The 16,692-nt window shown below is 40.0% G+C and overlaps 1 protein-coding gene across 2 annotated transcripts in view; it reads left to right on the top strand.

The window, feature by feature from the left end:
- rmdn2 (regulator of microtubule dynamics 2) overlaps positions 1 to 16,692 on the top strand; it is a 126,122-nt gene that overhangs the window by 47,776 nt on the left and 61,654 nt on the right. For both annotated transcript variants that reach the window (XM_080192956.1, XM_080192957.1), the window contains exons 2-3: positions 8,426 to 8,636; positions 14,642 to 14,744. In XM_080192956.1, the coding sequence (XP_080049082.1) occupies positions 8,426 to 8,636; positions 14,642 to 14,744 (314 nt within the window). The remainder of the gene's footprint in view (positions 1 to 8,425; positions 8,637 to 14,641; positions 14,745 to 16,692) is intronic.

Genomic DNA, 16,692 nt, shown 5'->3' with positions numbered 1-16,692 from the left:
AGAAGATTAACAAGTAAACTGAATGAATGGATTCTTAATTTTTTATCAATGTTTTTACCCTTCTGATCTCTTTTCCACAGACCCCTTGCGGGCTATGACTTGAATTCTGGCTTCAGTCCAGAGTTAGAAATTTAATTTGGACTTCAGGTGCAGGAGATTTCTGTCTCAAATGAACACAGTCCATTGGATTGAAAATAATCATATATTTACTCTATGTTGTTACAAAGTTTAGGCCATTAACTAAAAATTATGAATTAGAATTCAAAGAAGTGTATTTTTAGATCACTGGTAAGGAAACTAATGGTGTAGCATGAAGGGAATGTTTGTAAAGCTTTTGATGCTGATCTCAGATATTGCGTCCAAAGTCAGGTCAGCCAGCTTCAGAGCATGGCATATTAGAATCTGTTCAATGTCAGTGGAGATTAGACAGTGGGGAATATCCCTTGAGAATTAAGGGAGAAATATTTTGTTATGTAAATACTGAAGAAATATAGCTTGACAACAGTAAAGAAACTTACAATTCAAGCAAAATTCTATATGTATCTATTATAGTGGATGGATATAAATGATGGTGTTATTATAAGACTGAAACAGTCTGGGATGTAATTTGTTCACATTTTGTAAAATGCTAGAATATTGGTTGATGGTGAATGCATCTGAGAGGTAGTTGAGAATATATGAAGGAGTAATTCGGCATCGTAATGGAAAAACTAGAGACAAAAAGAGGCATCGTTTGGTGAGAGAAATAAGAGAGTGAAAGGATTAAAGCAGGTGGAAAAATAAAAACAAAAGCTGGAAAAACTCAGCAGATCAGGCAGCATATGTGGAGAGAAGTAAAGTTAAGGTTTCAGTTGGTGACCTTTCATCTGTGAAAGTTGAAATTCCATTATGACCTATGCCATAAAATCCCCACTACTGATTCCAGCATAGTCCTGAACCACAATCACATTGAACTAAACTGTTCACATCAATGTCTTAGTTACTCCGGGCTAAGATTCTGATCTCATATTCCAGTCCATTGCAAAGACTACCAACTTTCATTGATTGGCTCCACCCCTGCTCATTTCTCCAATCTCACCTATTCCATGAACTGGCAAACAGTTTCCCATCTTCTAAAACTTCAGATCATCCAAATATCATCTTGTTCTATACCAATTCCTGCTCCCTCAACACTGGCCAGGAGAGCATTGGAAAATTTGAGATTGAGGTAGCAAAAACATGGATTAGCGTTTCAAAAGCAGCGCAATTGAGGCAAAATAGAGGTGGATTATGGGATTGGAAATAAGTAATCTTGTGAATAGTTTGAAGGCTCTACTAAGTGAAATAGGAGACTTGAGGGTTACATTATTCAACATAGAATTACCAGCTTCTGACTTACCCTTGTAGGCTAGTCCAATTCACTTTCTGGTCAGTGATAATCACCAGGGTGTTGATAGTGGGGGCATTCAGTGATGGTAATGTCACTGAATGCCAAGAGGAGATGTTCAGCTTCCCTCTCAGTAAAGATGGTCATTGACTAGCATGTGGACATAGATTGCTTCAATATCTATGGCGTCGCAAATGATACTGAAAATTGTGCAATAATCACCTAGCGTTCTCAGTTCTGACCTTAATAAGGTCATTGAAGGGGTTGAAGGTGGCTAGGCCTAGGTCACTGTCCCAAGGAACTCTCGCAGCATTATCCAAGGACTGAGATTATTAGCATCCCACAACCATTTAATTATGTAAACATCTGAAATATAAACGAAACATAATAGAAAAGCTCAGCAGTTCTGGCAGGCAGCAGCTATGAAGAGAGAAACAGGGTTAATGTTTTGAGTCCAGAAAAATTATGTGGAACAGTTTGGCTAAGGGCGCAGCTAGTTCTGAGCACAAGACTTTAGTACTATTGGCGGAATGTTGTCAGGGCACATAGTCTTTGCAGCATCCAGCACCCTTGCCATTTCTTGGTACAGCATAGAGTCAATTAAATTGGCTTAAGACTGACATTTGTAATGCTAGGATCATTCACTTGGCAATTCTGGCTGAAGATGGTTGGGTTTTGTCCAGCGTTGTCTTTTGCAATGATGTGCTAGGTTCCATCATCATTGAAATAGTTATTTAGTTGTCCACCGTCATTCATAACTGGATGTGACAGGGCTGCAAAATCTACTGCACTAATGCCGTGAATATCATCTGGAAAGATGCTTTTAATGGCAGGAACTGTTGATTTTTGTTTCTCTCACTCTCATCTTCCTTCCCCACAACCATCCTGTAAACAAAGTGGTTGTATGTTTGTTCAGTACGTGCAAATTTTCTCTCCCTCCATTGCCACCCCGCTGTACATCAAAAGATTAAGGAATATCAAATATGTTATTTGGCATCCGTGTAATATGTTCCTAATTCTAATAAGCGCATTGATAAAATCTGCCTAGCTCCACCTGTGTTATCAGATTTCAACATGATTTGAGAAGGAAGGTATTTGCTGTCTTTGGAAAAGCTTGCCTTCGACATGTAGAAACTGAAAGAATCTTATCTTGTATACTTAAAGGTTTTTTTATGATTTCCTTTGAAAAATCATAAATGCTGCACTTTAGCAATTTTCTTCTGTAAATTCTCATGGATATAGGATTACAATGTTAGTGCTTTTTTATATTAAAGGCAGATTTCTGCCCCCCCGCCCCCCAAATGTTATTGGTTACATTTCTGGAAATCTAGATAATCGTAGTCATTGATGGTTGATTATTTTTGGATGATACTTCTGAAAATACAACATCACTGCTGTATCTAGAGTTTTTAAATCTTGCAAGTTGTTTTTGTTTTTGGAAATAATTCTGTGATTTTGATACAATCACTTATTCCCAATTTTTGAATTGTAGGAATGGTTTAAAAGCCAACATTTCTGAGCATGGGAATAATTTGTGATTTTGTGGAAGAAAGTGTATTTACAACACTTCATTGTGAACAGATTTGTACCAAGATGTAGTATTTCTGGCTAGCGTAATATGATGCATGTTCAATATGTAGCGCTTTTGTAATTTAATATGTTTTTAAAAGTGCTTCCGGCACAGATTAAGAGTTTTCCTTCCTCTGTTCCAGCAGTATGTTTGTGCTTGTCTACTGCACCTATGAGAATCAAGTCCACTAATGCAGTAATCTCACTAGGACAAGAAATATTAAAAACACTGAGCGTTACAAATATTTCATATTAAGTAACATTTTACTTGCTTTCAACAATAACTTGTATTTATATGAAACCTTTTGAAAAATAGAAACATAAGTAAAAGCAGAAGGATCTAGATAGGCTGGGCGAATGGGCCAGGAAATGGCAAATGGAATTTAATGTTGGCAAGTGTGAGGTGGTCCACTTTGGTAGGAAAAATGGTAGGAAGGACTATTACTTACGAGGCAAAAAACTGCAGCAGGCGACGGTGCAGAGGGACCTCGGGGTCCTTGTGCATGAGTCGCAAAAACCCAGCTTGCAGGTGCAGGTGGTCAGGAAGGCGAATGGGATGCTGGCCTTCATAGCGAGGGGGATTGAATATAAAAGTAGGGAGGTCTTGCTGCAGCTGTATAGGGCATTGGTGAGGCTGCAGCTGGAGTACTGTGTGCAGTTTTGGGCGCCGCACCTGCGCAAGGATATTTTGGCCCTGGAGGGAGTGCAGAGGAGGTTTACTAGGCTGATACCGGAGTTGAGGGGATTGAGCTATGAGGAGAGGCTGAATAAACTAGGCTTGTACTCGTTAGAGTTTAGAAGAATGAGGGGAGATCTCATTGAGACGTATAAGATGATGAATGGGATGGATAGGATAGAGGTGGAGAGACTCTTCCCGCTCAAAAAAGACAGTAGGACTAGGGGGCACAGCCTCAAGATAAAGGGGAGGCGGTTTAGAACGGAGTTGAGGAGGAACTTCTTCACTCAAAGGGTGGTGAATCTCTGGAATTCTCTGCCCGTTGAAGTGGTGGAGGCTGCCTCGCTAAATATTTTTAAGAAGCGGGTTGATGGGTTCTTGATAAGAGAGGGGATTAAGGGTTATGGGGAGAGGGCGGGAAAGTGGAGCTGAGCCACGACAGATCAGCCATGATCTTATTGAATGGCGGGGCAGGCTCGAAGGGCTAGATGGCCTACTCCTGCTCCTATTTCTTATGTTCTTATGTTCTTATGTAAAAAATCTTGACCTATTTCCCTTAATTTTTTGCGACAATATGTTTTCTCTTTTGTGTATTATTTTATGAGTACAATTTTCCATCATGAATTTTTTTTAAACTAAATTTTTTTATGCACCCAACCAGGTATCTGTGGCATTAGAGCCCCAGTAATTAAAATATTTTAGCAAACGTTAATTATTCTCAAAAAATAAAGGCTTCTTTGTTTTCATGAATTGAGAAGCAATTTCTCACTGTTGGATTTTCACCAAATTTGTTCAGAGACTTCCTCATAATTTAGAATTTTAAAAATGCACAAGCTACAAAATATCAGTGAATTGGGCCATTGCTGTAAACATGTATAGCAGAAACCTCTGACTTTGTCTGTGGCTGGATTCTCCAGTGCTGCTGCAGTGAATGGAGTTTCGGCTGAGTGCCAAATTCTCCATTCTAGCTAGCAACAGGGGTGGAGTGAATGAGATTGGATATTCACGCCCCATGCTTGAATACTGGCTTGTACATAAAACATACAAAATTGGGAGCAGGAGTTCCTTGAGCCTGTTCTGCAATTTGACAAGATCATGGTTGATCTGACCTGGCTACTATTTTCCTGTCTAGACCCTTGTCATTCAAGAATTTATCCAACTCAGCCTCAAAAATATTCAGTTACCTTGCCCCCAATACTCGTGGGGAGAAAGTTCAACTGACTAACGATCCTTCCAGAGAAAAAAATTCTCCTCATCTCTGTCTTGATTGGAGACCTCTTTTATTTAAACTGTCCTCCCTGAGTTCCGATCTCTCTCGTGAGGATAAACATCTTCTTCTCATCCTGTTGAGCTGCTGCAGGATTTTATGGGTGAAATCTTCTGCCTTTGTTCCCAGTTGGGATTTTTAGGTGCTGCTGGAATGGGGTTTTAACTAGAACACCAAATTTTATGTTCTTGCTCACAATGGGTCCTACAATGGACGAGACCAGAGAACCTGCCCTATATGTTTCAATAAAATGATCTTCATCTTTTCAATGGATATAGGCTCAGTCTGCCCAATCCTTAGAGGGAATCAGTTCTTTCAACTTTTTTAGCACTGCTTTCAATGCAGTTATGTCCTTTCTTAAATGTCAATCTTAGCCTTCTCTCTTTGCTGAGAAACTTTATTTATTTTAGTGTTGAGTGAGTTGAAAGTAATTGTTTATGTGTATAATATTTTACATGGTCACTTATGACAGTAGAAGATGTGGAGAGGGGGTAGTGACTCTCCCAGCGGGCTGGGAGACATAAATGGAGGCTGTTTATGGGCTTTCTGCAGGATGACACGCCCTGTGCGTCTCCAGCCTCCGAAATTCCGACATCCAGGCCCAGAACTGAAGCCTCCGGGCTTGCTAGCCTCTTTCCCCTTCACCTCTCCCCTTGCCAGGAGTGTTTCACTCCAGCGAGATTTACTGTCAAGGAGCTGGTGGTCTGACCCCGCTGGAGTGAATGGGGGCTATAGAGGCCGTCCCCCCAGAAGATCAAGGATAAGGGTGCGCTGCCTAGTCATTGCCAGCCTGCCCTGGCACTGCCCAAGGGGCAAAGTGATGATGCCCACTGGGCATCGGGCAGTGCCAAGGGGCAGGGTCAGTGGGGGACGGGGCCTGTGGAGGGGGGAGATACGTGGAGTAGGGGGGCCCCACTACCACTCTGCAGTTGGGATCATGGTTAGAAGGAGGGAAAGGCGAATCGGGCGGGTCGGCCTGTCGGAGAATTCGGGACTGCGGGGGCATGGGGTTGACTTGAAGGTGTCTGAAAGGCCAGTGTCAGGGCATGGGGGAATGGGTTGGAGGGGCAGCGTTCTGGGGTCGTGGAGCTGGTCGGCAATTGGGAGCCTGGCTGTGCAGGGCTACTGCACATGCGCTGACCTTTTCTATGACAGATCAGCGCGTGCAAAGTGGCCCGTTCAGCGCTATGCTGCCGGCCTCTCCAGCAGGGATAAATCCCACCTACTGGATTTTATCGTGATTCAAGCTAGGGCACTCTGCAGTGCTCAGAATGTTGGAGGTCATTTTGAAACTCCTGCTTTAAAAAAAACTAGAGGGATTTACTCCAGTTTTTACACAAACTCAGCACGTAAGAATGTTTTGGGAAAATTCCGGCCAAGAACTTTGTTACTTTTAGCCAAACTTTAGACTTGCTTCATGCCACAAACTTTTCTTTTTTTATTATTATTAACGTTTAATTTGTATTTTTTCCTAAAACCAGTTCATTTTGTGAGAAAGTACTTAATTGTTTGCATGATTGTAGAAATAACCCAGAATTTCCAGAAGCATGAGACTAATGATGAGGCCTTCACAGTCGTTTGTCTGGGTTTGGTGTTAGTGAATGGTCTGAGAATCCTGTTTAATAACAAGTGGGATTTAATTAATATCAAGAATGGCATGTTTCCCAAGTTCACAACAAATGTGTCCAGCGAGGTTCTGGGCTTGCTGCTGCTTAACTTTAGGTTTTCCTGGGGAGGCACTAACTTGGCAACATATTGTTAAAATTCCCATTGACTCCAGTTTGCTTCGGCCATACTCGGTCAAATGTTGCCTTGATGTCAAGGGCAGTCACTCTCACTTCACCTTGGATCTCAATTTTTTCATCCATGACCGACATCTATATATCCTCATAGATGGATATAAAAAGAACCCGAGCAAAATGTTTCATAGGAACTGGAGGAGCCCATTCAAACATGTTCTGAGCCTGTTACACAAGAAGATTATGAAGCCTTTCAGCCTGCTCTTAAACTTGTTACACAGGAACTGGAGGAGGCCATTCTGCACTCTCTTGAGCTGGTGACACGCAAACAGACTGGAGTGTCCAGAGGGCACATTTTCAATCAAAAGCATCAGTGCATTCAGTGAGGGTGACTGTCAGTCAGATGCATCATGACTGCCACTGGTACATTTGAGAATATGTTTCCTATCAGATGAGCTGACTGAAGTGGTGTCACATTGCATAAGGATTGGGTTAATGGCTTGAATCTGTTGGTACAACTTTAACCAAAAAAATAGGAATATGAGTCCTTAGGTTGAGTTGCCTAACTTCTGTCTGCACTCTGTCCTTAAGCTAGGACAGAAGTTCTCTCCCCATCTCAGCCTTTCTTTTGTTTATCAGACTCTTTAACAAAAGGAGTAATTTTGACTTTGTGTAAAATGGGTGATAGCAATTCAGTAACACATTTTACATCTCTCCGGAGTTTCTATTTCCGTGGAGTTCAATGGAATGCTATTTTCTTTTAACATTATTCAGATACTGGGGTATCACTCTTACTTTGTCTTTTCTTTTCTGACAGAACATAACCATTTCTACTGAGTGGATGGTCTAAAGATTTTAATTCTTTAATCGCTTTTTAATTTAAAAACAAGCAAAGGAAGACTGACACTACTGCATATGAGAAATTAAGTTCACAGACACATATCCCAACTTTGATTAGCTTTCGAGATAGGGGATTGTGAAATGTAAAACCCTTAGATGTAAATAATTTCAGATTTATTGAACTCAAATTAATAAAATTGGGATGACAAAATTGGGATGGCACATTGTTATAAAGTACTCTAACGAATTATATTTAATTTCATGTCTTAGCACATCTCAGAAATGTTCAGAAATACTTTGAAGTGCCAAGTCTATTGCAGATAAGTGTGGCAGACTTTGTACATAGCAAGATCTCATAAATAACAATAACAGATGAAATGATCCTTCATCTTATGTTAATGTTAGTTGCTAAGAATGAAATATTTGCTTGAACTCTACGACAACTCCCAACTCTTCAAAAGTACCTTTTGGGTTTTTAAATCTACACCTGACTAGGCATACTGGGTGTCTGTTCGGTATCTTAGTTGAAAGATGACACCTGAAAGATGTAACACTCCCTTAACCTTGCATTGGCATGTCACCATGCATTATCTGAATTTTCACTGTAGCCTGTAACTTCAACTGTGGCAGACAGTCTATAGATTGAGCTAAACTGTCAAATGAGATCCTAATTCAGAAGAGTGAAACTTGAATTGTCATAAAATGTCATTTGAATTTTGAAGTTGGTTGGGATTGCATAGCTCTGGCTATCTTTATTGTGTAACATAAAAGACTTTGTGGTGAAAGTGGACATGTTAGTACAGCATAACTATTTAAAGGCTTGTTCTTGCAATGTTTCACCTTTATTCATTCTGACACTGCACATTTTTGCAGTCACGTTTTGATTTATCATGTGAAACTGTGAAAGTTCAGTAATTAAAGCCTATACGTATACACTGTAGTAAACCTGCAAACATTTTAATTTGCAGCTATATCACAGCACACACAGATACAGAAGAAGAATCTGAAGAGGAGAAGGTGATATGTTCTACAGTAAATACTGCATTTGGATCTTCATTACAGGAAGATAAACAGACTAGTGAATTTGATGTCCTAATGCAGAAAGCAGATAATCTACATGAGAATCCAGAATTGGACAAGAAAGAAGGATTCCAGTTACTGCTTGAAAAAAAAGACCAGGTAGCTGCAAACTGCTATGTATCTTCAGTTAAACTTTCAGTAAACATGGTGGACGTTTAGCATATCTCGCTCTCAGGAGATGCAGAATTTGGGGTTAACTATAACAAATACCACAATATAAAGCTATCTAATGGTGGTAGGTGTACAGGTAGAATAGGCTGTTCGGCCCATTGAGTCTGCACTGACAATAACTACCACTAAAATTGCGCTAATCCCATTTTCCAGCACTTGAATATTATGATGTTTCATCCAAATACTTTTTAAAGGTTTCCTGACTCCATTATCTTACCAGGCAGTGCATTCCAGATTTCCACCACCCTCTGAATGAAAATAAAATTCCCAAATATCTTCTGAACCTCCTTACCCTAAAACTATGCCCCCTCGTGATTGACCCCTCAACCAAGGGGAATAGCATCAAGCCCAGTACCTCACTGGCTGCGTTTGTTGCAAACTTGGGAAATATACCATTCTTGAGTATTTTTCTGAAAAAATAATCTTATGCACCTCAATTATTTTCCCGTTTAGCCTTCCCTGCTCTAAAGAAAACAATCCAAGCCTATCCAGTCTCTCCTTGTAGCTCATATGTTCCATCCCAGGCAACATCCTGGTGAATCTCTTCTGTGCCCCCTCTAATGCAATCATATCTTTCCTTTATTGAGGTGAGCAGAACTGCACACAATATTCCACCTGTGGTCTAACCAACACTCTGTACAGCTCCAACATAACCTCCTTGCTCTTATACTCTGTGCCATGACTGATTAAAGTAAGTGCTCCATATGTCTTTTTGACTATCCTATTTACCTGCTCTGCCACTTTCAGGGATTTACGAATAAGTACCCCAGATCCATCTGTTCCTCTGAGCTTCCTAGTGTCCAGCCATTCATTATCTTGTTACTTCTTCCAAAGTACATCATCTCGCATTTACCAAGGTTAAATACTATCTGCCAGTACTCTGTCCATCTGACCAATTCATCTATATCTTCCTATAACTTCTTTCTTCTGTATTAACCACCCTACCAATTTGGTGTCAACTGCAGACTTGCTTATCTTCCCCCCACATTATCATCTATATATTTATGTATATAACAAACAGTAAGCATCCCAACACTGAACCTTGTGGTATGCCACTGGACACCTCCTTCTTCCAGTCACTCAAACAGCCTTTTACCACTACCCTTGTGTCCTATTACAAAGCTAGTTTTGGATCCATCTCTCCAAGTTTCTTTGAATTCCACATGCTTCAACCTTCTCAAGTAGTCTCCCGTGAGGGACCTTGTACTGAGGTTAGGAGTTGAGTGATCCTGTGGAACCCAAACTAAACATCAGCAAGAAGGTTATTGCAAAGCAAATGCCACTTGGTAGTACTGTTGATCAACCTTTTCATTACTTTAATGATGATCAAGAGCAGACTGATGGGGCAGTAATTGACAGGGTTGAATTTGTCTAGCTTTGTGTGCTGCATGTTCCTGGACAAGTTTTCACCAATGTAAGTGTTTATCTGGGCCTGTTTTAGGGCAAACCAAATAAACCAACTCAAATGAACTCAGGGACAAAGTAAAAGGGGCGCCTCCCCAAAAGGAGGGAGAACAGCCCGAACAGAAACAAAGGAAACTTAAAACATCAAATCATAATGTGAGTATCGGGGTCTATAATGCACCCCAGCCTGTGTGGTGCCCAACAGGCACAGAAGGCGTCAACTGCGCCCATGGACACCGCAATGGTTTATCTGGGAAATGCAGCCAGAGCCAAGCCCATGGCACCACCAGTAGCTCAGCTGCAGCACAGGATAAGAAGGCAAATGGAATGTTGGCCTTTATCGCGAGGGAGATAGAATATAAAAGTAGGGGGGTCTTGCTGCAACTGTAAAAGGCACTGGTGAGGCTGCAACAGGAGTACTGTGTGCAGTTTTGGTCCTCTTATTTGTGAAAGGATATATTGGCCTTGGAGGGAGTACAGAGAAGGTTCACCAGGCTGATACCGGAGATGAGGGGGTTAGCTTATGAGGAGAGATTGAGTAGACTAGGTCTGTACTTGTTAGAGTTTAGAAGGCTGAGGGGGGATCTTACAGAGACTTACAAGATAATGAAGGGGCTAGATAGGGTAGAGGTAGAGAGATTCTTCCCGCTTAGAAAGGATAGCAGAACTAGAGGGCACAGCCTCAAAATAAGGGGGGGGACAGTTTAGAACAGAGTTGAGAAGGAACTTCTTCACTCAGAGGGTGATGAATCTCTGAATTCTCTGCTCATTGAAGTGATGGAGGCTACCTCGTTGAATATGTTTAAGTCACGGGTAGATAGATTTCTGATAGACAAGGGAATTAAGGGTTATGGGGAGCAGGCGGGAAGTGGAACTGATCCACTTCAGATCAGCATGGTCTTATTGAATGGCGGGGCAGGCTCGAAGGGCTAGATGGCCTACTCCTGCTCCTATTCCTTATGTTCTTATGATATTAATTATATCATTAGAATCCACATGTGAAGGATATTGTTTAACTAAGTACTATGAGCACATGTAAATTGCAGACAACTGAGACACTAGGTGTGTGGGAGGAGAGCTGTGAGACTGAACAAAGTCAATAAACCCTCTCCATAAAGAAAAGTTCTGTTCTTAGTTTCTGCTTCACCAACCGGCTTGGACCCAATTAACATTGGTAGCCGTCTATTGGCGTAAAGGTGAAGATTTGAAACTAAGATTTCTTTTCAGACAGAATTGAAGTTACATTCAAGAAGAATGGATCCAAGAGTAAAGTATCAGAATATGATCTTTCATTATTGTTTAGTGAAATAGATCCTTATGACTAATGGAAGAATTAAGTGGATTTAGGGATATGGGTTATGTCCTTGCCAAAATAAAAGCAAGGTATGGACTTGGTACTCCTGCTTTCCACCAGGATTAGAGGCAAAGTATTTTCATTATTTGGGTACTGAAGACAAAATTTATAAGAAAGATAATCTATTAAATACATGAGACTTGTCAGACTTTTATAAACTTAGAAGAATGGATGGTTATTCCATAGAAGAGTATAAAATGGAATGTAACACATTATATGCAAGGTTGCAGAAATTCTATTTGGAGATCCATGATTCATACTTTTAAATTGTTAGAAGATTTTGCTGAAGCATTGAACATGGTTAGGTTTCTGGCCTTGACTGGAGTTTGATTCTCAGAAAGAGGTACACTTTTGGAACAGATGTCTGAAGCTTTAAAACAAAATTGGAGAAACATTCATTTAAGACCATTTCATGGGCATAAATGGGACCTTCAGTGGGAGCATTAAAGATGGAAGAGTCAATACTGAAATCATTTTGAGACTGTTTAAATATGGGATGCAAATTTAAATATGAAAGAAGAAACACAAACAAAAGGAATTAGAAGAGAGACCCCTTTGGCTGGTCTAACAGACAACAGGTATTAGGTAAGTACAATTGGAGAACGAAGCCCAGAAATAATCAGGGAGGAATGGTCAACAAATGTTTCCAATGTGACATGAAATATTATGGTTCAATGAATTATCCAGAACGTAATGGTACATTAAATAGAAGGTGTGGAAGGGGAAGTTGATAAAGCTGCTCAGTTAGAAGGATTTGTACTGGTCACCAGACGCTTTAGTCCAATAATGGGTGGTCAGCTTGTGGACCCACTCAATTGTGCTGGGTTACCTGTGGATGCAAGTCCACAATCTGTGAAGTAGGTTGGTTATCCAAATAGTAAAAGCTGAAGAAAAGTTAGGGAATACTGAAGTTCTACTTAATTCAGGCTTAGGGATGACGTGTTAAAGACATTAAGAACAGTGGTGATGTCGTGTAAAATAGCTCGTGTAAAGCATTTTATCAGCAAAAATGCCATATTGTCTCCAGAGTAATACCTTTATTGTTGAGTAATCTGTCTAACCCTGCACATTCTTCATTTTCATATAACGGTTTAATTCCCTTTTGAATGTTTCAATTGAACCTTCCATCCACACCCTTAAGGTAGTGAATTTCGGACCTTACTCCCCCAGCATGGAAAGGTTTCCCTTGTGTTGATTTAGCTTTTTCTGCCCTGCCTTTAAGACCACGGAATGCAGCCATCAGGGCTGCCAGACAAGTCAGCCTTCAATTCAGTTAGTTTTTCTAGCACTTTTTCTGTAATTGTGATTGTTTTAAGTTCCTCTCTTCCTTTTGACTCTTGTTTTCCTACTACTCCAGGATGTGTATTGTGTTTCTATCATGAAGACAGATATTTGTTCAAAGTATCTGCTATTTCCTTGTTTCTCATTATTAGTTCAGCAGTCTCACCCTCTGAGGGACTGTCACTATTCTTTTCCTTTTTATATACTTGTAGGATCTTTCACTGTCTGTATTTGTATTTTTTGCTGGTTTTCCCTCATGCTCCTTTTTTTCTGTATCATTTGTTATTCGTCCTTTGCTGGTTTCTAAAATTTTGCCAATTCCTGGATACCGTCTTTAACTTCCTGAGTTGGCCATGAATGTTGCATTCTTCTTGTAGATATACCTTTGTTGATAGTTGTGAAATACCTCCTTAACATCTGCTGCTTCTTCTCTACTATCTTACCTTTCACCTAACTACCCAATCTACTTAAGACAACTCTTCATGCCTTTGTAATTGTCTTTATTCAAGGTACTAGTTTCAGTCCCAAATTTCACACCTTCAAATTGAAATTTTGCCCAAAGTTACCTGAAGGACCATTTGCCAGAAGATAATTTATTAATCTTGTCTCATTACACTTGAGCAGGTCTAACTTAGCCTGCTCTGTGGTAGGTTCCAGAATGTATTATTCTAAGAAATTGTCTTGAATACACTCTTTTGAACTCATCTTCCAGACTAATATTGCCAATTTGATTCATCTATTCTACAGGTAACTTTGTTTACAAGGCCCCCATTATTTCTAGTATTGATGCCAGTATCTCATGAGTTGAAACCCATTTTTCCCACACGAATCTTTGAGCCACATTTAACTCTCTGATTTTATTTGCCATATGCCAATATGCTTATGGCACAGGTCATAATTCAGAGATTATTTTGATGTTCTTTTTAATTTAATTCCTAAACCCTCATATTCTCTTGGCAAAATCTCTTTCTTAGTCCTAATTATGTTGTTGATACCCTTGTGGACCACAATAACTGGACCCTTCCCCTTCCTGAGAAGGTCTCTTTAACCAAGGCACCAGATAGGCAACACAGCCTTTGGGTCTCATGCTCCAACAGTATCTATTCCCCTATCTTTCTGCCCCTACTACAACTGCATTTCTTTTTGCACCCTCACTTGAATCACCTCCTGCATAATAGTCAGTTTATTCATCTTCCCTGCATTCCCTGATATCATCTACATAAGTTGCAAGAAGTTCAAACACTTGGACAATTGCAAGAACTGAAACTCTTCCTGTGCCAATTTCTTGATTCTCGTACCTGCCTCACTCGCAGTCACAACTTCCTGTCCCTGACCATAGACCAAATTTGAAGTATCTGTCCTTCCCTGATGCATTGCAATGCTTGAACTCAGATACTAGCTCATCAAATGAGAGATGAAGTTTCTCAAGCTCATTTACTGCAGATGTGGTTTCCATGCATCAAATTGATGTTCACCTTAACCCACATGCTGTAGCTGCAACACATCAACACAGGATGTCATGATCAAATTGAATGGCAGAGCAGGCTTGAAGGGCCGAATGGCTTCTGTTCCTATTTTCTATGTTTCTAATAAGATTTCAGATTCAGACTGTCATTCAACAATTACCCATAGTTATATTTTGGAGTCTAACTAATTATGCCATAATTTAATATAATGTGTCCATATCTCACCAGTACTAGCTTGAACTACTGCCCCAGTTTAGAGGGGGAAAAGCCCACTAATTGATCATGCCATTCATGTTCCAAATGACTTCGTTGTTACTCCATAACCTTTCACGTTCCTGACATTAGCAGTTGTTTTCAAAGATTATTGAATATATTATTTAATGGTAAAATGTAAAAGACATAACAAACACTTCCATTTGTTTTTCAAGTTTTGGGATCAGGTGGAATTTCTGTGGCGATTAGCCCGGGCATATGCTGATATGCATGACATTACACCAGAAACAGAAGACAAAAAAAACTATGCTACAATTGGTAAGTTATGAATATAATGTTTGGTTCTGCATGTTCTTCTATTTTTAAGAAACAAAATGTATCCTGTTGTTTCCAAAGTAGTTGATTCGTTGATTGTTAAATGGTTTCAAACAAATGACAGTATATGCTACTGTATTGAATAATGTCTTCTGACTTTTTGTAACCTGGTTCAAAAGCAGAAAAGTTCGTATTTCTCTCTGACAGTTGAAAATGTTCTACATGGCATGACATGTAGGGTTCCAAACACAATTTCTAGTGAACAAGAATAAGGGATATTATTCATAATTTAATAATAAATATACAATCACGTTCATCAAAGGCATTAAAGATGCTGCTATGGAAATCGAAAATGTGATTGGGATGCTGTTCTGCTGTTCCAAGGTTGAGTTTCAGGGACCGTGTTGGAGACACCATCCCTTGCTTATAACAAGAAAGTGTTTTTTTCTCTATCTTTCTTTCATTCTTCTTTTCCTTTCATTTTTCTCCCCCACCACCATCCCCACACCCCCCGGCCTCCGCCCCACCTCTTTCTCTTATTTTTGTATGGCTTTCTCTTTGTCTACATGCACAGACATACATACACACAATTTGAGTTGGAACTTTTCAAAGTTAGAGGATGGATGAGGCTAGGGAGCAGTAAAGTTAATGAGTTTAGAGGTGGCAATGACATGTATGAAAATTTTCAATTGCATATTTACTAAAGAAGAGGTTTACAGAAATGGACGTGTGTAGTCTATAATGAAGAGGGTACATCATTAAGCAGTACACTGAAACTGGAAAGAAGTCAGTTCAATAAGGACAGTGGCCAGGAGAAGAATGCAATCAATAGAAAAAGTTTATGGAGAATGCCAAAGATGATGGCTTCAATCTTGAATTAGAGGACAGAAAATTGGATCAGGGTTGGATATTGGATTGGCAGTTTTACAGTGCAGATGGAAAGGGACTGGAGATGCACGCTTGGGCATTATGGCATATATGTGGAAGCTCATTCCATATTTTATGATTATATGATACCTATAACACATTATTATCTATGTACCACGCTTTCAGTATACAGTGGACTGTCAGCCTTAGGGACTCAAGTCCTAGTCTGAGGGCTGAATTATAAAACCGTAAGCTCAGAAAGAGGTCATTCAGCCCATCACGCTGATGCCAGCAACTTTGAAAAGCGACCCAGTTAGTTTCACAACCCTGCTGTTTTCCCATAACCCTGCAATTCTTAGCCCCATCAAGTAACTTTGGGATTCTTGAAGGTTACTAATGAATTTGCTTCCACCACCTATTGGGTGAGGGTATTCCAGATCTGAACAAATTTATGAACAATATTTATTTCTTACACCATCTCAGGTTCTTTTTGCCAAATCTTTGTTCTCTGATTACCAACTTCTCTGCCACTGGGAACAGATTCTCATATACTCTTATCAAAGTCATTCATAAAGAAAATCTGGCTGTGATTCCAGATCCACAAAATTTAACTGCCATCTGAAATGGCCTTAGCAAGCCACTCAGTTCAGGGCAATTAGGGATGGACAACAAATGCTGACACTGCCAGCAATGCTTACATCTCACGAAAGAATAAAACATAGTTATATCAGCATAAATAGGTCTGTGCCAGTGTTGGGCACTGTGGGTGCACAGCTAGCTTCTTCAATTCATTTCTTCACCAACAACTTCAACCATGGGAACCATAATGTGTGAGAAGGACTGGAGCAGAAAGATCATGGGGATGCCATCATCTTCAGGTTCCCATGACTGGACATGCATTGTTATTTCTTCAATCAAAACAGAATCATAATCATTCCTATCTATTATCGTTGTGAAAGCACCACCATCTCAAAGACTCCAGTCATTTAACAAGGCCTACTACCACCCTCTCAGGGCAATTCAAATACGTTCATGAAAATGAAAGGTTCAATTAATCATGGTGTCCTGGAATTGCCCTTGATAC

This window comes from Carcharhinus amblyrhynchos, chromosome 7 (genome assembly GCF_965287045.1).
Source record: "Carcharhinus amblyrhynchos chromosome 7, sCarAmb.v2.hapA, whole genome shotgun sequence".
Classification (NCBI taxonomy): Eukaryota; Metazoa; Chordata; class Chondrichthyes; order Carcharhiniformes; family Carcharhinidae; genus Carcharhinus; species Carcharhinus amblyrhynchos.
This window is presented reverse-complemented; position numbering and strand designations above follow the sequence as displayed.